The following is a 20,262-nucleotide window of genomic DNA, read 5'->3' as shown; positions in this document are numbered from 1 at the left end:
TTAGAGATATTTGGGGTGTGAACCAGGAGGTGAGAGCCCTGTCTGTGTTTCTGCTTTGTAAATACATAAAAATTTGGCACCAGGCTAGGCCCAGGGTATGCATGGAGGCTCTGTTGCATTGAGTGTGTGGTTGGATTATCAGTGGAGGCTGTTTCTGTGTGGCCCTGAGCTGTCTTTTACTATTAGTATATTGTTCCCTACTGTGCTTATCTGCGCTCATCAAGTGTTTTTATATAGCTCACATAATCTTCATGATTTTGTTATGAGATAGGAAAGGAGCCCTGAAAATATTTTCTACCGCATGTAAGTCCACTCGTTATCCTGTGGCAAATACTTCCTGGAGTTGTTCAGCACAGATAAGGTATGCATTTTTTCTGTAGAAAATTGTGAGTCATAATTTGTGCCAGACTCTTCTGCAGCCAGCATGCTAGGTACCTGTCTCCGTGATCTTAGGAACCCATCAATACTGTGGCTTCCGCCAGTCTTCTGGGGTTAGTCAAGTATGAGTTGCGTGAAAAGTCCCTGAAGACATTGTGGCAAAAGCCTTGGGTGGTCCAGGAGAGAACTTCTTCTACAATAGAAGTGTGGCAGAACAAGCAACAGTTAATCACTACTGTTTACACAGGGTAAACCTGAGACATACATGGAAAATTTCAAGATTTACTTAGTGAATTGCTCAAATTGTCAATCACATAAATCACTCAACTACATGTCTACCCCGCCTCCCCTTGGTGTGTGAAGAGGTCCAGTGACCGATCATTGAATCCAGAAGTTTGTTGGATTTTGTGTGAGAAAGCCTGCTATTTGTCTAGTTGAGTTTCAGAGAAACATCAGGTCTTTCTACCACATGTAAGTCCACTAGGATGCCTGTTCTCTGTGAGGGCGTGCCTGGCTGTTCCTGGCTTTGTAAATGATCGTGTTTTGTTGTTGTCTTTGCTTACTTGAAGTCTTGTGAGTATAGCTTTAGGCTTTTCAAATGAACCAGTGTGGCTGCAGCCATGCTAATTTGCAGATAATGCTTTGTAACAAGGAGGTTGAAAAAAGTGATTGCAAAGCTGGACTTAGGGGCAGGCCACACATCAAGGTCATGGTGAATAAGGTCTTTTTAATAGACGGACAACCTGATCATGATTTCTTCTGATTTCACTGAAAATATGTGAACTATTTTGAGGAGATTCTCCAAAGCTGGATAAAAGAGCCTCATGGATATTTCTTAAAGAAAAAGGGAAAAAATACTATAAATACATAGCATCTGCTGAATAAACACAGATGCTGGTGTTTACTTCTGGCAGCAGGTTTGCTGAGCGAAAGGTGGCTCCTTCATTGTGAGTGTCCGGTCTCGTCACTAGAGATGGCACAATCGTTTTCATGATCTCCAGTGCATTCACATGGGAGTTGGGGCTTCCCTATGCTAGTTAATATAAAAATAGAAACATATAATCATATAATTTGATCAGTGCATTTCACTATTGAATCAAATCACCGATGATCAAGTTCCATTTTTAAACTGAAAAGCTTATTTGGAACATTTTAGCAAATTGATCAGCATATGATTATGGATGTTTGGTCATATATTTTAACATTTGAAATTTGTTACATTATTGCATTTCATTGACATTTTTATATATTTTCTGTAGCGGACACTGGTTTTCTGTTTATGGCCTCTCTCTTTTTTTCCTGAAGCCTTAACTCAGGCCTTCTGGATATAGGAAAGCAGTAGAAACCCAAGAAAAGTGAGATGGGTGAATGTACAGGTGAGCGTGGGCTGCAAGGAAGACGAAGCAGCTGGGGATGGTTCTTAGGTCCTTGCCTTGGGAGTGCCACCCATCATGTCCAGAAATGGATGCCAGGACCCCAGAGGTCAGGAGAGTGAGGATAAAGATGATTAATTGTGTGCGATGAGTAAGTTGAATTTGAGTGTTCGTGGAATATTCAGAGCAAATATTCAACTGAAACAGGAACTAAGGATTTGGCAGTTCAGGAGACAGGCTAGGGCAGTGAGAGACGTTGGAAGTCATTGACTCGTAGGGTTAGAAACAAAGCAGTGGGTGTTGTTGGACTCTGCTGGTGAGGCTGTACATGCAATGAAAGGGTGACTGACGCTGGAATCCAGAGGACACCCATTATAGGAGGGGCAGAGGTGAAACCGAGAGGTGGGAGAGCCAGTGGAGGATGGTGATGAAAAAGGCAAGGAGGGAGATTTTTTAAGAGCAGAGATTGGCAAGAGTGCCAGACAAAAAAACAAATGAGACTAAAATCTTGAATGGATTTGGTAATGGAGAGATAGTCAATTACATTAACAAGAAGAAAGATGTGTGTATATGTAACTAGGAATTATTTAGCACTGAAAAGTAGCGTGAGAATAAGGGCCAAAATAAATAGCATAAATAATAAGTACTACAAAGTTCAGGAAAGAGGAGGATCCAAAATAAAAATGATTTCCCAGTTTCTGTGTGTGGCCGCCAGTCCATGGACATCGAAGATGTCCTTGACCCTGAGTCCTTTGTCTACTGTGCACTCCCTCTGCCTTAGGACAGTCAGCTGGCCAGGTCTGCAGGCTCTGACTTGGCGGTGCTTCCGATCCACTCTTCTCCACTTTTCATTCCAGAGTTCAGATTCAGACTTGCACCATTTTAGTTGCTCCACTCTGTTCCTACACAGTACGGCTGCATCACTTTATAAAAATAGCTCTATTGAGGTATTGTTTGTGCACCATAGCAGTTGAGCCATGTTCAGTGTTGAGTTTGATGTGTTTTAATAAATTTATACAATTGTACATCCCTCATAACAATTCAGTTTTGCAACATTTTCATCACCCACAAAGTTCCCTCATGCCGTTCACAGCCAGCTCTTGGCTGGATTAAGTTTCAAAGTACACACAGCTATATCTCTCCATTGCTTAGGTTTCCGTGTTCCTCCTTTCTACTTGAATTGTGCCTGGACTAATTGGCCTCACATCCCAACTATTCCTGATGTATTTTTCCAGCTGAATTGCTCATGGTTCCTGTACATTTCCTTACTCTTCAGCCCAACAGGACTACTCAGCACTTCCTCCATAGTTCTGACCACTGTGTCATTGCTCAGACTGCTTGCTCCAATTAGCAGGTGCACAACCCCATCTCCACCAGCTAAAATACTGCTCATTCTCAGAGCGCTTCTCAGATGCCTCCTCTACCAAGAAGCCTCTCCTAAAACCCATTTCCATGGTGAGTGCTCTTCCTTTGAACCCTGCCAACCCCTACTTGATCTCTCGCATTGGCATTCCTATTGTTCTCATTGTGCTTGTCCTAACCCTCTCCTACTTTTTAAGACAGGAATGGAGGTTTACTTATCTGGGCTTTGCAGAGTGGAGCAGGAAAGCTGTTCCGTGTCAGAAGATCAGTAAGGACTGGTGTTGGATGCTAGCTTGGGGATGAAGCCCAGTGGGGGATGAGTTTTGATAGGATGGTGCAAGGCAGGAGGGGAAGAGAGGAACATTCCCTGGGTAGTTGGCCTTTCTGCCCTGGAGACCATCTGTGATGTATCAAAGAAAGAAGACCCTTTTTCTTCAATCTGTACCCCATTTGCTGGGAAAGACCCTTCCCACTCACTTGAGGTGCTCCTGGTGTCAGGAGTCAAGATGACAAAGGTGTTTGGGAAGAGACAGTGCAAATCCTTCTCATTGCCCCCGTCCACCTAGAAAATGTGCATTAGCACTGTCACAGGAATTGGTTAAATGTGAAAAGAATTCAGGGAACAGGTAAGGCAGACTGGGTAATAGAAAGATTTCACTGTGCGAAAGAAAAATACAGTATCTTCCGCTGTTCTAGAAGTCACTAAGAGTTGAGGGACTAGTTTCGCTGTCCCCAAACAACAAACAACACTCCTTCCTTTCTCGCCGTAGTGAGGTCAAAGAGTAATGGGGGAGAGGTTGGGTTTGGTGCAGCAGGAAAAATGCTGCTCAGGACACCCACAGCCCACACTGGAGTCCTGGTTGTGTAACTGATTCCAGCCTCCCACTACTCTGCACCTGGGCGTGAGCACTTGAGTCCCTGCCACCCATGTGGGAGACCAGGATGGAGTTCCCGCTCCTGGCTTCAGCCTGGCCCAGCCAGGAGCCAGCAGATGGAAGATCTGTCTCTGTCCGTCTGTTTGTCTGTCTGACTCTCAAAAAAAAAAAAAAAAAAAACCAAGTCGATGAGCATGGCTTGCTCAGCATGCTGGGCCCTAAAACAAGCAGTGCTTAGAGGGAAAGTGGAAGCCAGCCTCAGGCTGTAGCATGCAGGTGGCACCCCACTGGCCTCCATTCCCTCCTTGCTTATTCCTCAGGAGTTTTTTTATTTGCTGCTTTGGTTTTTAATTTAAAAAATTGCATTGTATTTTCTGAGAGAGAAAATTGTGCATCTTCAGCTCCTCAGAGGGTGCTTGGAGGACTCCAGGCTAGCAGAGCCACTACCTCCTCTTCAGGTCACAGGTCATAGGGCACAACACATACGCATTACCTTCATCCATCTGGAAATGGCCTAAGGGCCAGACCGGCCCAGCAAAGAGATACAGGATGTTAATGGGCCAATGCAGAGTCAAGTTTGAGTCAGTCTTTAAAATAAATAAAATTTAATGATAAAGATTTGGATTTAATTCAGCTTTAAAAACCCCACAAATGTATAAGTAAATATAATAATGTAAAAATGCTGTGTTTGGGGTTGACACTGTGATGCAGCAGGTTGATGCCCTGGCTTGGGGCGCCAGCATCCCATGTGGGCACCGGTTCTGGTTCCAGCTGCTCCTCTTCCGGTCCAGCTCTCTGCTATGGCCTGGGAAAGCAGTAGAAGATGGCCAAATGCTTGGGCCCCTGTATCCGTATGGGAGACCTGGAGGAAACTCCTGGCTCCTGGCTTCGGATTGGCACAGTTCTGGCTGTTGCGGCCATCTGGGGAGTGAACCAGCGGATGAAGGATCTCTCTCTCTCTCTCTTGCTCTCTCTCTCTGCCTCTCCTTCTCTCTCTGTGTAGCTCTGACTTGCAAATAGATAAAGGAGATCTTTAAAAAAAAATGTAGTGTTTTATAGTTAAGACACTCATTAGTTTTTAACTATAAAAACACTCATTAGTGTTTTAACTTATATGGTTGTTAATATAAATTTTAAAGAGCAAGAACATCCATATCTGTAAACTTAAAAAAGCTTGAGGGGCTGGTGCCATGGCTCAATTGGTTAATCCTCTGCCTGTGTCGCCGGCATCCCATATGGGCACTGGTTCTAGTCCCGGTTGCTCCTCTTCCAGTCCAGCTCTCTGCTGTGGCCTGGGAGTGCAGTGGAGGATGGCCCAAGTGCTTGGGCCCTGCACCCGCATGGGAGACCAGGAGGAAGCACCTGGCTCCTGACTTTGGATCGGCATAGCTCTGACTGTAGCGCCCATTTGAGGGGTGAACTAATGGAAGAAGGACCTTTCTCTCTCTCTCTCTCTCTCTCTCTGTCTGTCTGTAATTCTACCTGTCAAATAAATAAATCTTAAAAAAAAAAAAAAGCTTGAAAAGTTTTGCCCCAGATCTTTTGCAAACTCAGCTGCATACTTGCAGGACCCATTTTCCAGTCTTACCGGCTGGACCCTGACCCCGCAGGTTTGCTTTGGAGTGGGTTTTCTAGTCATGATGCTCCCGGTTCTAAGACCATGAATGAGAGGACATGGGCAGCCGGCGTGTGCGGGTGAGACTGCCAAGGTCAGCTCCCAGCCCCTCACCTCCCAACAGTGCACGTGCACAGCCACTTCGTGACTGCGGCTTTGTTCCCTGGGCTCTGTTCTATTTTCCCAATTCTGTAAAATATGCATAAAATTTACATTGTAATTATTCCACATGTGCAGTTCAGGCATTAAGCCCACTCCTGTGGTGCAGCCCGTGCAGCTCCAGAAGTTTTTTCTCTTTTCAAACTAAAACTCAGCATCCATCAAACACCAACTCCATACTCTGCCCTCCCTCAGCCCCTAGCCACCTCGATTCCAGCTGAATTTGACTGCCTTGGATGCCTCCTTATAAGTGGAATCACTTAAAAAATATTTCTCCCCCTTCTTGATCAACAACAATAGCAATAACAGTAATCAGATCGGCTATTTTTTGTTGAAGCTATCTACTTGCCAGCTCTGAACTGGGGCATTTATATATCTATATAATATATCATTCATATATCTATATATTCGCCTTAAATCCTCACTGCAGCCTTTAAGAGAGAGGTAATTTCCATTGCAATGGAAAAGCATGGCATTTACAGACCTGTTTTTCTGAGTCTCTCAAACAAGTTATAAATTCGCCTTGGTGTCACCATAGCTCACTACCCTCTGCTGCTCTGATGGCGATTAGTCTGGCCTGGAGATGGGGTCCCACCTGTGCCAGCCCACACCATCGGCTGTCCTCCCAAAGACCTGGTTCCTCTTGGTCACTTCTCCTTTGGTGAATCTTGTATCCCCAGACATTGGTTTCTTTGGGAGCAGAATTAGCTGACAGCCATCACTGTCGACAACCCCCGTGGGGACTGAGTGGTAGGTGATGATGTGCCCAATGGAGGGGTGAAGAGAAATTCATTGCAAATTTTGGCTAGATGGGAAAGAAACCATATATACACATTCTCAACATCTTAGCAGTTCTCTTGTATGTGTTTTGCCCTATGGATATAAGCAATTCATTTTTTTTTTAAATTTATTTACTTGAAATTCAGTTACACAGAAAGAGGTGAGGCAGAGAGAGAGAGAGAGAGAGAGATCTCCTCCAACCACTGGTTCACTCCCCAGATGGCTACAACGGCTGGAGCTGCGCCAATCTGAAGCCAGGAACCAGGAGCCTCCTCCAGGCCTCCCACATGGTGCAGGGGCCCAAGGACTTGAGCCATCGTCTACTGCTTTCCCAGGCCATAGCAGAGAGCTGGATAGGAAGTGGAACAGCTGGGACTTGAACCGGCGCCCATATGGGATGCTGGCACCGCAGGCAGCGGCCTTACCTGCTACAGATTTTATTTATTGAAAGGTAGAATGAGAGAGCTGGGGCTGCACCATTCTAGCACTTGATCCATCACCTGCTGCCTCCCAAGGTGTGCATTAGCAGGAAGCTGGAATAGAGATGGGAGGTAGAACCCAGGCACTCTGATATATGATACAGGTGTCTCAAGTGACATTTTTTTTTTTTTGACAGGCAGAGTGGACAGTGAGAGAGACAGAGAGAAAGGTCTTCCTTTGCCGTTGGTTCACCCCCCAATGGCCACCGCAGCCGGCGCACTGCGGCCGGCACATCGCGCTGATCCGAAGCCAGGAGCCAGGTGCTTCTCCTGGTCTCCCATGCAGGTGCAGGGCCCAAGGACTTGGGCCATCCTCCACTGCACTCCTGGGCCATAGCAGAGAGCTGGCCTGGAAGAGGAGCAACCGGGACAGAATCTGGTGCCCCGACTGGGTCTAGAACCTGGTGTGCCGGAGCAGCAGGCGGAGGATTAGCCTATTGAGCCACGGCGCCGGCCTCAAGTGACATCTTAACCACTACACCAAACACCTGCCCCGCCCCATGGATATCTCACCCTCCTCCTGCCACTGTGTCCCACAGTGTGTTCCCACACGTGGTTCTGGGACCAGAGCTCAGTTAGCATTTCTGGTAGGATTATAATATGCATTGGCACATTAAGGGCTCTGAGAGGTCCAACGTGTTCTCCAAGCTCACTTGACAGTGGAGTCACAGCTGAAAACGTGTCTTGGAACAAGTGTTCCCCAGAGCACAGGGCCCACAGATGCAGGTCTCAGTGCCAGCAGTGTAACCCCAGCTGAGCCCACACGCTGGTGGTCCACACACGGGGAGGGATTCTTGGAAGGACCACCAGTGCAGGAGCCTTCGGACACAGCAGTCACTGGCAGTTGGGAGCTGTCAGCACATCTTCCCAGTGTGCCCTGAGGATAAAGTTTTGGTCAGCCATTTCAGTTAGCTGCTTTTGGAGGCCAGAATATCTTAGGCTGTCTATGTGCACATGTGAATCTTCTGAGAAGTCCCCTCAAGTTCCCTCCTCCCAAGCCTCTGAAAGCCTTGGTCTCCCAGGGACATGTGCTCTTCCACATTCTGTTTGCTTCATAACCTGGTCACACAACTGCCCATCAGCAAGGAGTGCACGCGTGTGTGTATGATTTTTTTGAATATTCAGTCCATTTGTCAAGTTAAAATCTTATTTTTTTTTTTGCGAATCATGTATCAGTTGGAAGCAGAAAGATCAATTACTATCAGATTCAGAATTCTAATTTTATTTAGCAAATGTCTTAATCATAGTGCTCCATACATGTATGTTATACATGCATAAATACACACACACTTATTTCCTTTCTGGATATTTAGGTCATGGTATCACACCAAAGCCACACTTCAGCAGACAAAAAGAGGCAAGGGCCACGGTGGTTGCTGTTTCATTGGCATACCCCTGAAAATTCCAACGTGATCAGTCTAGCGGGGCATTGGCAGTTTGCGGTGCCCTGAGTGGGCTTCCTTGTATCCAGCACATGGAACGCTTGGGAAGACCTGGATTGAACTCATCTTCTCTAGGCTACAAGGAAAAGGCTCAGATCTTTTACCTTTTATGTTTATATACTTAGGTTTATTTGTCAAACATCAGTCTTTCCATTCCTAGAGATACAAATTGAAAAATCAGACTGTCCTAAGCTCTTAGATTTCATTTATTATATTTGTAAATCCAGCATTTTTAAAAAGTGATAAAACTAATACAATAAAAATTATAACTCTTGGGGCCTTTGGGAAAAATTGAGCAACTCAAATTGAAAACTAAATTCCCTTTATTCAACAATTAGCCCTGTTAAGAAACGTGGTTAAATGCACTCCCTTAAACACTTAAATTGCACCTATAAATTTGCTATATTTAGTTTAAAAAATTTATTATTATTTTCTATTAAGGTAAAGTATGAACAGCTTAAAATATACCAGCTTAACCATTTTAAGTGTGCAGTTCAGTGAGATCAAATGTATTTATTGTGTTATGCATTCATTCCCATCATCTATCTTCATAAATGTCTTCATTTTGTAAATTGAAACTCTGTTCATTAAACAATAACGCCCCACTCCCCCTCTCCAGCCCCTGGCAACCATCATTCTACTAGTGGAATCATCCCGTATTTGCCCCATGTCCTCAGCTTCATCCCTGTTGTAGCACATGTCAGCATTTCTTTCATTTTCGAGGCTGAATAAGATTCCATTGTGTGTATTGACAGTGATTTGCATATCCATTCATCCAAGCCATGGGACAGCCTCAAGATTTTATTTGAATAAGTTGCTATGAATGTGGGATACGAATACTCCTCAAGATGCTACTTTAAATTCTTTTGGGTGTTTTTCCACCACTAGAATTGCTAAATCACAGGGTAATTCTATTTTTAGTTTTCTGAGGAATCACCATATTGTTTTCCATAGTGGCTATACCTATCTTGCATTTCCTAGCAAGAGTACACATATGTTCCAAGTTCTCCACGACCTTGCTAATGCTTGTAATTTTTAAAAAATAGAATCCACCCTAGTGGGTGGGACATAATATCTTAGGATTGGGTTGATCCTCCTTTCTTTAGTGATTGGTGATAATGAATGTCTTTTCATGTGCTCATTGGCCACTTGCACATCTCCTTTGGCAGATGCCTATTCAAGTTTTTGCCCATTTTGAATTGCTTGTTTGGTTTTTTGTTGTTGACTTTTAGAGTTTGCTGTATAGTCTCAGGATCAGTGCCTTATCAGAGAGATGATTTGCATGAATTTTCTGCTATCCTGTGGGTTATCTTTTTCTCTGTTGATGTGTCTATTGATGCACAAATTTTAAAATTTTTCATTAAGTCCAGTTTTTCTGTTTTTTTCCTCTGTTTTTAATGTCATATTCATGGTGTATTTACTTTTTTAAAAATCAGTTAAATATCTGACTTGGGAGGTTTCAACTCAAAGTTTCCCAAGTACGTAATCAGACATTCATTAGTCATTGATTGTGTACCAGGCATTGCTAGCCACTGGGAACACAGCTATGAACAAAATAGAACAATTACATATTCTTGTAAGTTATAAATTCATTGAACTGTTGTAAGTCCGTTGTAGATTTGCAGCTCTCTTCCTAAAGTTTTATTTACTTAAAATTTAAATTATTAATTTTATTTGAAAGGCATAGAGGCAAAGGTATCTCTCATCCCCTGTTGACTCCAAATGCTTGTATAGCCAGAGCTAGGCCAGGTGGAAGCCAGGAGCTGGGAACTCAGTTTGAGTCTCCCACATGGCTGGCTGGGACCCAAGTACTTGGGCCTTTACCTGCTGCCTCCCAGGGTGCACATTAGCAAGAAGCTGGAATTTGGAGTGGAGTGGGGATTTTGAACCTTACTCTGATATGACATGTATGCATCACAAATGGTGTCTTAACCACCGCACCAAATATCTGTCTCTCTGCATAGTCTGAAATGAAGAGAATTTCTAAGTCAGAGTTCTTGCACCTTTCAATTTAAGATTACAAATCTAAGAATTATACAGTTGAATTAGAATCACACAGCAAATTTAATTAGTGTCTCTAATCTGTCTGATATGTAAATATCAAATATACAGATTATCCTTAAACCAGATTAGAGAATACTAGTACTGTTAAATCAACGTACTTTGTTACTTCTTTAATTCTAGAAGTTTCCAATATTGTAGACTGGGTTTATACAACTGAGCTGTGTTGATGGACAGTTCATGGCCCTGACACGTGGTTGTCTCAGGTTGGTTAAGAGATGTGAAGCTGGGACCAGGAATCTGGAGACTGCATCCAACCAAGGTGTATCTTTCCATAACACAGACAGGTACCTGGAGTCTGATGTCCACAGTAACTATAAAGGAAGGGGGGGGGGGGAACGCCACATCCCTTCTCTTTGTATATGACAAGTTTTACTATATGCTGTTGGCTGGATTTAAGCTTTCCTATCATGATGTCATTCCACGCTGTCAGTTGATTTTGATGGAAAAATTGCTTAACTGCCCCTGGCTTCCCTACTCTGCCACTCGATCTGATTCGGCTCTCGCGAGCTACTCACTGCCTGATTCTTCAGAGTCTAGCCACGGATGTTGGGAAACCTCACTGCTCTACAAGGGCTGCATTCAGAGCTGGCTGGCTGAGGGCTTCCCTGTCCTCCCAAGTATCCATTACCCCCACGCACACCGCTTTTCTTCCCATAGGAACAATACTATTTGAGTTCCAAGCCAAGTACTACTCAAACTTACTTCCAGGGAAATTCCTCACCCAGATTTCCCTGCAAACAGAGTCCCTCTGCTCACGAAGCCCCTCTATACAGAAATTCTAAAAGCACTACTCTGCTGCTGCTTTGTGTTAAACTCTTCAGGGGCTCGCGCTGCACCTGGCATAGAATGCAAAGCCGCCACTGAGGCCTGCAAGTCCCTGCATGATCCGGCTCACCGCTCCCTCCATGACCTCATCACACACCCCTCTCTCATTATCCTCCAATTGCAGCCACACTGGCCTGCCTCTTACTGCTTCCAACAGAAGCCAAGATGTTTTCCTACCTCAGGGCCTTTGCATGGGTCCTTTCCACAGTCGGAAACACCATTTTCCCAGCCTTTGCTTAGGTGGCTTCCCATGCTGTAGGCCCGAGTCCAGTGTCATCTTCGGTAGAGGTTTCTTCAGGGAGCACGTAGCACAATCCATACATCTGTTGGCTGACTGTGCCTCTCCAGTGCTAGTCCATGAGCTGTGTGCGGCCAGTGTGTGCTGTCCTGTTTGTTTAGCACCCCACCACAGTGCTAGCACACACCAGAGAGTCAGTAATGATCTGCTCCGCGAATGAACACCATCGTTGCCACAGCAGTCACCATTACCCTTAAGCCATAGCTAGTATCATTCATAGAACCACTTTTGGCTCACGGGTGGTATTGAGTCATTGTTGCATTGAGACGTCTAAATGTCACCATCTCCTGCATTCATTCATGCAATTATTTTCACCACCTTTATGGCCCTCGCACGTATTGCCTTCTGCAACTGTAGTCTCCCTACTCTAACCAGTTATCTGACCAAGAAGAAGGCATGTTACCCAACGTGCCTTTCAGGGACTATTTTTTCTAATAAAAAAAAAAAATGCCAGTGAACATTAGCTAATGGGCTTAGGGTTAGCAACACATTCTGATTAGTGTCCATATGATTTCAGATGACACTTAGTGATCGTTTATCTATTTACCCTGGTATCCCCAGAGACACTGAGGTTGCAGCGAGCAGTGGCTGGAGATCCTGAGCGAAGGGAGCTCCCCTCCTGGCCTGGGCGCTGCAGCAGCTCGGCCCCGCCCCCAGCCTGGTGCTCCCACGGCCCGAATGGCCCAAGGACTCACGCTTCCCCAGAGCGCCGGACCGTGCTGGAGCTTCCGGCTGCGTAACCGGTGGGCGCCCGCCGGCCTTTCTCTGCAGTCTAGGCCGGATAAGGGCATAGTCTCATAGCTAATGTCCCCGTATGCAGCTTGGCACCGGCGACCGCGACACCGCGGCTTGAACGCTGGGTTGTCAAGCACGGGACGACGCTCCAACCCGTGCGCTCCCAGGCACGGTGGAGAAAGGACGCCCGGCTCGCGGCTGGGGTCGCCGACGGCCCCGAGGCGCTTCGCTTCTGGAGTCCCCAGATGGGGAGACCCGCGTCTCGCCAGCACCGCAGCGGCGCCGCGACCCGGCGCCTTTAACTCGGCGTGGCCTCCGCGGCCGCGGCCGCGCATCGCGCCCGCCTCCCCTCGCGCGCGGCGCGCGGGGCTGGCCTTCGGCGATTGGCTGCTGGAGCAGAAACAGCTGTGCGGAGCCGGGGACCTGCCTGCGGTGTAGCCGGCTGGTAGTGACTCGCACCGGGGGTCCGGGGCGGGGGGAGAGAGGGAGAGGAGGAGCCGCAGCCGCTGGCACTGCGTCTGCGGGCGGCGCGCCGGTCCCTCCCTCCCGCTGCAGCTTCCGTCGGGGTCGGCGCAGGTGGGCCAGGCGGGGCATCGCCGAGCCTTGTGTTCCCACGAGCGCCAGCCCTGCCCTCTCGCTCGCTCGTGCTCTCCCTGGGCGAGGGGGAGGGACCAGCCCGAAAATATGTAAATGCCCCAGCGCCGACTCCAGGCCGCCGCCGCCGCCGCAGGGGGCTTTGCCCCGGGAACCCGGAGCCTGCCAGGATCCGAGCTCTAACTCTCGGCAGCCTGCTGATTAGCATGAGACTGGGCGGCCGAGCCGCCGGCTGCCCTCGGCTAGCCGTCCCGCGCGCCCGCCGCCCCGCCGCGGGGCCGCCGTTGCGGGTGTCGGCCGGCAGGCGCGGCGTCCTCGGCGGCCATGGCTCCCGTCGCCGCCCGGGCCCGTAAGTAGGAGCATGCCTGCGTAGGGGGCACACGCGTGTCGGCGCGCCCCGCCGCCCCCGCCGCGGGAAGACGGACGAGGCGCCGCGGCCGCGCCGGCCGCTCGGGCTCTGCCTGGACCCTGCGGGAAGCCCGCTCGCCGCGCACACGCGCGCCCCGCCGCAGCCGAGCCTCGGGCATGAAGACTGCCTCCCGCGCCCTGCAGCCGAGGCAGAGCCCGCCTGCGCCGCCGACTGCGGGCCGCGCGGCCGGCAGGCCCTGGGGGACCCGACCTGGACGCTGTCATCCCCCGGCCTCGCGCTGAGCGCCGCCCCTGCGGCTGCCCGGGCGCCCGGGCGCGGGTCCGCCGCGGAGGCCTGGGCGTCCTCGTTTGTTTGGGTCTTTTGTGCCGCGGCTCACAGTTGGCTAAGCACTGCTGCGCTGAATCGGGCCATTGTCTGCGCCCCCATTGCTTCCACGCTGCAAGTGCCGGCGCCCCCACCCCGGCGCCCCCTCCCCCGCGCCCGCCCCGGGATCTGGAAGCTATAAGCCGGGGCGCGTTGCAAATGCAGTGTAATGCATTGTGGGACGTGTGTACAACCCGAGCCTTCGCCGTGGGGGTGTGGGGGGGCGTGGGGAGGGCCGGACCCGCCGCGGGCGGTGTAGACGCCGACGAGGAGGGGCTGGGAACATGTGCGCAGCGTCCGCCCGGGTCGTGCCCGCCGTAGACGGATGAAGCAGCGCGCTGCGCCCCGGCGCTGAGGCCCCGAGCAGCGGGCCGGCGGCAGGGCGCCCTCCCCGCCATGAAGAAGACCCGGAGCACAACCTTGCGGCGAGCCTGGCCTAGCTCGGATTTCTCGGACCGGGCCTCGGACCGCATGAGGTCCCGCAGCGAGAAGGACTACCGCCTGCACAAGCGCTTCCCCGCGGCCTTCGCGCCCCAGGCTTCGCGGGGCTACCTGACATCAGGTGAGTGACCGCGGCCCTGCCCCCCTCTCCCCTCGCCCCGCACCTCGGGGACGCCTCGGCGCGGTGATGGGTGCGAGAAGTTGCGGGCAAAAAGCAGGGGCAAACGTGAGCTCCCAGCCACCATTTTGTACCTCGGCACGATCCGCAGCAGGCCCTCGCAATATGGGGTTGGCGAGCTGGTAGTGAGGTGCAGCCGGGGAGCGGGCGAGCGGGGCCCGGGGGGGCTGCAGCGAGATCAATGCCTGAGAGCCGAGCGCGCGCAGCCTCCGGAGCCGCCCCGCGGGAGCCCGCGGCCCCGGCTGCCCGCACCGCACGGCGGCCAGGTCCCCGCGTGGGCATTGGAGCAGCACCCCCCCACACACACACACACACCCCTCGCCGCCTTAAAAGGGAACAGGTTCCTTGGCCAGCCGTGCTGGCGAGCGTCCGGCTGGGCCGGGCTGGCCGCGTTGCGTGGGGTCGGGGTGTGTGCGCGCGGCTCGCAGGCTCTCGGGGTTCGGTGTGGCTTTCCCCCAGGTTGCCTCGGATTAGGCTGTACGGAAAGAATGGAGGCTGCGTCGTGTATTTGCATGTCAGACGGGAGAGGACGGAGAAAACGGTGATGCACGTGAAGGCTGCAGGGGCGGCTTCCTCTTGGCTGGGGTTTGGGCTTAGGGGAGCCCGGGATGAAACGCCGAGGAGGGAGGAGAATCCAGGACATTTTTTTTTCCTTTGCTTTCTGCTGACTTCTTGTTAGCCACTTGTACGTGGTGATGTGTAAGACTGCACATTTGTATGTGGTTTTTTTTTTTTTTCCATTCTGAAAAAGATTGCATTTTCTTCTGAAAACCGTGTAACGGAAGACCCGAGGTTTTATTTTAAACCGCACGCTGTACCAAATCCTTGTAAGCCCTGCCTCAGCTGGGAAGCGTGTTTTAAGCTTGCGGTTCGTTCTCCGAGTCTAGCTGTACTGGCTTTCTCCTAAAACAGCAAATCTCTTTAAACTGGGGTCAGTCTCTCATGCTTTAAAAATGTCTTGTGACCGCATTTCCTTGAATATAAGAGCTAAACAAAATAACCATCGTGCGTCTCTGCAAAATCAGGTGACATAAGGATGTGTGCTATTTTGGCAATAAAGCTCCCTTGATTTTTTTTTCCCCCTCTTTCATGAAAAGCCAAGTATATAAAGCCAGTGACAACTACAGTTTGTACTTAAGGAATTTAAGCCACTGCTGTGGTTGCTGTATTCTTCAGACTTGGGGCAGTAAATTTTGGAATACACCTAAGTCCAAATCTCACCTCAGAACGCATACATAAACAAACCCGGGTCTGCACAGAGTGTTCACAGGATCCCAGACTTCACATCCTTGGGGTTCGAACGTCTCGCTTCCACACTGGACACCCACCTTCCCTTTTGGGTCCGGTCACCCAGAGGGAAGCTTGAGGAGGCAGGTGACCCGGGTTTCAGCAAACGTGCAGGACTGTCGGGTAACCTCAGGCACATTCCTGTGAGCCTCTTTGTGTCTGCCTTGGCATTACTTCATTGTGAGCTGGTTTTCCGCCTTTGCAGAAGCACTTCTGTGCTATGGTCAGGCCTGCAAGACATTTCTGAGTGCTTGAGGAAGAGACATTGCCTTTCATTTGATGCTCTTATTTCTTGACTGGCACACACTCAGATGCTCTTAGGAGACTGAAAGGTACCCCGTCTCAGGTCGGTGATTTAGTGTCCAGTGTCAGTGTTAGGTTCTTGCAGAGCAGAAGGGGAGGGGCCGAGAGCTGTGTCACTCATTCAGCATTTTCCAGGGTGCTCCCTGGGCGCCGGAAGTACCTTGTGGGATCCTCGTGCGGTTTCTGTTACTTATTCTTTGAGATGTTAGCTAATACTTGGGATGAAAAAGCGCAGGTGCTAATGGAAGGAAATAGTAAATACTAAGACAGATATACCTATAATGAGCTTACAGTAGGCAGCATCTTATATGCAACCATTTTGGGGGGAGGGTGGGTTGTTGGGGGAGGAGAATCTTGTCTGTTTCCTTTCTGAAATATGGTCCCTTTGAAAATATGAGTGTTGAGAGAAATAGTCTATTGAAACATTTTGAGACCATTTACAAGTTCTCTTCCCCTTGGGAAATGTAAAGGAAATCCACTTGTATCAAGTTGGTCACTCTGGATATAAACAGAGTCTTTGTCACATAAAACCAAATAGAAAATGCAGCAGCTCAGAAACACGAGGCTTTTCACATTTCTTCTTGGTGTTTGCCTAGCCTTTGGTTTAACAGCTGCTCATATTAGTATACTTCGTTTTTAGTAAGAAGGGCTTTTTGTGGTGGGCAAATTACTTGGGTCCAAAGGACAAGATAAACTTCTTCTGAGATGTACTGCGTAAAATAACTTCAGTTAGGAAACTTCAGTTGAACCCTCCTCAACACATATTCTTGAAAATTATGGGAACAATTTAAAAAAAAAAAAAAGGTTAGGGAATGAGAGGCCCTTGGACTTCTCAGACAGACATCTGAATGGCTGTCCTTTGGTCTGGCGTGCCTCTCACACAGTAGGTACAACAAGCAAAATTGCAGGCTTCTCTAATAGCTTTCTAATGAGACAGCACCATTTCAAACAGTCCTTTCCCCACTAATAAGTAATTACCAGTGTGAAATGTGATTTATAGCAACAGACTTGACATTTAGCCAGGGCTTTTCATATACCTTCAGGATAAACTCCACTTAAGCTCAAGAGGTTGGAACAGGCACATAGAACACTAACGAGGTCTTGGAAAAGGACAGTTAAGATGGAGAATTCTGAAACTTTGAATCTGGAAGACCATGCTTTGTTAGACTGTCTCAGCTCCCAATCCGTGCTACCAAATCTACCCTACGAAGTCACGAGCCTCCTAGCAACCAGTCGGTTCAGAGGCTTTGAGATGAGTCCATTGTTATCTTGAATATTAATTTCCCAGTGGTAGTTTCCGGGCAAAATGGGGGAAATCTTGCCTTTTGTTCAAATCAAGATGAATAATAAAGTGTGCATGGTATTATCTAAAGGAGAAAAGAGATTGGACCAAATGAATGTGGGATCATTCTTCTGTGTTTTCTAAAACTGGAAATGGCGATATTATTAACTACAGATAAAAGTAAAACTCTCACAAAGAGGAATTCTTTATAGTGCTTAGTACTTTCTTTATGAAAACAGGCTCATGTTCCTTCGTGAAATGATTTTCAAGTCCCCAAACCTTTTGATGAAGCTGTTAGAAAATTGTCTGTTAGAGCTGTATCAACTGTTTACCCAAGTGATGGTACTAACTTCTAACTTTTATGGATTTATTTTATCTTATTTTATTTGAAAGAGAGGGGGAGAGAGAGTGTTCCTGTCTTCTGGCTCACTCCCCAAATGTCCACAACAGCTGGGGCTGGGCTGGGATGAATCAGGAGCCAGGAAGTCCATCAGGGTTTCCCACTTGAGAGCCAGGGATCCAAATACTTGAGCCATCACCTGCTGTCTCCCAGGGTGCACACTAGCAAGAAGCTGGATTCAGGAGTAGAGACAGGACTCAAACCCAGGCAGGTACTCCACCATGGGATGTGGGAGTCTTAACTGCTACAGCAAATGTCCACCCCTGCTACTGACCTGTAATTTTCCTCACTTTCCTGCATCCCTGGTGATAGTGCTTGTCTATATTCCATAGACATGTATAATGCCAATGAAGTTTTGGGAGCATTCTTTTTTGATAAAGATTGGAGAGTGATTTGCCCACTGCACAGGTTCTGCAGAGCATGCTCATCGAGGGCTGAGCTTATGAATGAGAGAGCTACGTCATGGCACATGCGAGTTTGATACTTGTCATTTTCAATGACTTCTTTAAGGAGTGAAGCAGATGTTTTTAATACTGTGGCTTTACAGGATTTGAAAAGAAGGCTCAAAGCCCTAAACTGGTATCTTAAAAAATTTTTAAATCAGTTTTGTCTGCCAGTTTAATGAATATAATCAGTAGGGAGGAGTAGATAGATTCCTACCTTGATTAATTTGTTGGCTTCATTTTATAGAACCTCATTCTGGGGTGTATTTGACAATGTGTTCCAGTTCCTTCTGTCCTGTTATTTTCAGAGTTGTGAGTGGTTTCTGGGAGTGGAGGATGGACACTCGGGCTTCTAATCTGGGTCTTCCATGGACCAGCTGTGTCCCTGGCGAGTAACATGAGCTCCCTCCATCTGCAATGAGTCCTCTGATTCCAGCGTGGGGGTCTGCTGTGGCTCTGTCTTGAGTGAGAGCAGGGCTTCTGAACACTCACATAGAAATCGTGAGAAAAAAACCTTTGCCATTTTTTACTCATTGGAGTCCTATGCTTCCTTAGGTGGACATAGGACACATTTTGCAATGGAATCCTATTCCCCGTCATCCTCAATCTTTGCATTCAATGTGTCTCTCTTAGGGCTTGCCCTGATGACCAGTGTGGTGGTGGTGGTGGAAGCCGTGGGGGATGGGGGGCAGGATGATAGCCTAAAGCCTGGAAAATTCTAATCATATGCAAGTTTTAATAAAGCTCATCCTGTCACCTCCTCCCTGTTTGCACACATCTATTCTCAGCCTAACTGTGTGTTTTTTGTTTTGTTTTAAATATTTGTTTATTTGAAAGGCAGAGTTAAAGAAAGGCAAAGGCAGAGAGAGAGGAAAAGTCTTCCATCCGCTGGTTCACTCCCCAAATGGCTGGGGACAGCCAGATCTGAACCATTCCAGAGCCAGGAGCCAGGAGCTTCTTCCAGGTCTCCCATACCGGTGCAGGGGCCCAAGGTCTTGGGCCATCTTCTACTGCTTTCCCAGGCCATAGCAGAGAGCTGGATCAGAAGTGGAGCAGCCGGGACTAGAACCTGCACCCATATGGGATGCCGGCACTGCAGGCAGCTTTACCTAATATGCCAGAGCGCTGGCCCCTCCAACTGTGTTTTGATTTGAAACTACTGGTGTGGACACATTTCATCAGGTGAGTGGAAGTGAGGAATATTCCGCTCAGTGGTGAATGACTTTATTCTTTATTTCCCAGGAGAGCATGAGTGTGCTTACAAAAGGTCACCTCTCTTGGTATTTCAATATCTTTTACACTCTTGTGTTTTTATTTGAAAAAAAAAAAAAAGATTGTGAGTATATTGTATAAAAGCCTTCGCATTTTTGCACCTCCAGAGCCATTCTGGCCCTCAATTCCCTGTGCCCCAGAGAGTAAGGACAATTCAGACAGTAGTACGCTCTTTGGTACAAGATTGCTTCTGCTGAGTGCAGCTCCAACCAAGGAGCATGGTTTTCTCCCATCCTTGCTAGTGGGATAATGCGCTAACTTTTGAATTTAGGACAAGCTTCTGTAGCTAAGCCATAGAAACCGTGTGATGTTCAGTCTGTAAGGTATAAAGTAGAGGTTTAGTCAAGTCTAAATTAACCTTAGCCACAGTCACACAAGAAAGGAATGACATGGGTAATTTTTTTTAAGTAGGTAATAAACTTTTCCTGAGGTAGTAAATCCCCGAACTATTTTTATTTGACATTGGAATGTGCAGCCAGCTGGTCAGAAAATCCTATTGATTTCTACCACCTAGATATTTCTAGAATCTGCCTCTTCCTCTCCCCCCCTACTGTTGAAAGCTTCTGCCCTAGTAAGGTATCTTCCAAACTGACCCCTCTCCCAGTCTGATCCGCTGTCCCTGTGTCTGGCTTCTGTTTTTGTTATTTTAAAATCTCTTTTAAAGCGGAATTGGTCCTGCTGTGCCCCTTTTCTGTGTTCCTCAGAACCCTGGGTGAAGCCAGGGACCAAGGCTCTTCTGGTGTGAGTTCTCTGTTTGTGCCACCTGTTCTCCCTTCCTCCCTCCAACACCTTGTGCTGCAGGCTCTAGGAAGCTCCTGCCCTGTTGCCGTTGTGGACCTTTTACAAGTGATGTGACACTACTTGGAACGAGCTCTCCATCTTTCTAGGTCTGATGGAGCCTCCTTAGCTTCCAGAGCCCACTCACACACAGCCTTTTCTTTTCT

The 20,262-nt window shown here is 48.2% G+C and overlaps 1 protein-coding gene across 4 annotated transcripts in view; it reads left to right on the top strand.

Annotated features, from left to right (window-relative positions):
- STOX2 (storkhead box 2) overlaps window positions 1–20,262 on the top strand; it is a 253,967-nt gene that overhangs the window by 124,554 nt on the left and 109,151 nt on the right. For 2 of the 4 annotated variants that reach the window (XM_062213213.1, XM_062213220.1), the window contains exon 1: window positions 14,109–14,274. The exons of the other annotated variants lie outside the window; for them this stretch is intronic. In XM_062213213.1, the coding sequence (XP_062069197.1) occupies window positions 14,109–14,274 (166 nt within the window). Of the gene's footprint in view, window positions 1–14,108; window positions 14,275–20,262 lie in introns of those variants that run through there. 4 annotated transcript variants of the gene reach the window in all.

The sequence above is a fragment of the Lepus europaeus genome, chromosome 16 (genome assembly GCF_033115175.1).
Source record: "Lepus europaeus isolate LE1 chromosome 16, mLepTim1.pri, whole genome shotgun sequence".
Lineage (NCBI taxonomy): Eukaryota > Metazoa > Chordata > Mammalia > Lagomorpha > Leporidae > Lepus > Lepus europaeus.
The sequence above is the reverse complement of the archived record's forward strand: the minus strand, read 5'-3'. Positions and strand labels throughout refer to the sequence as shown.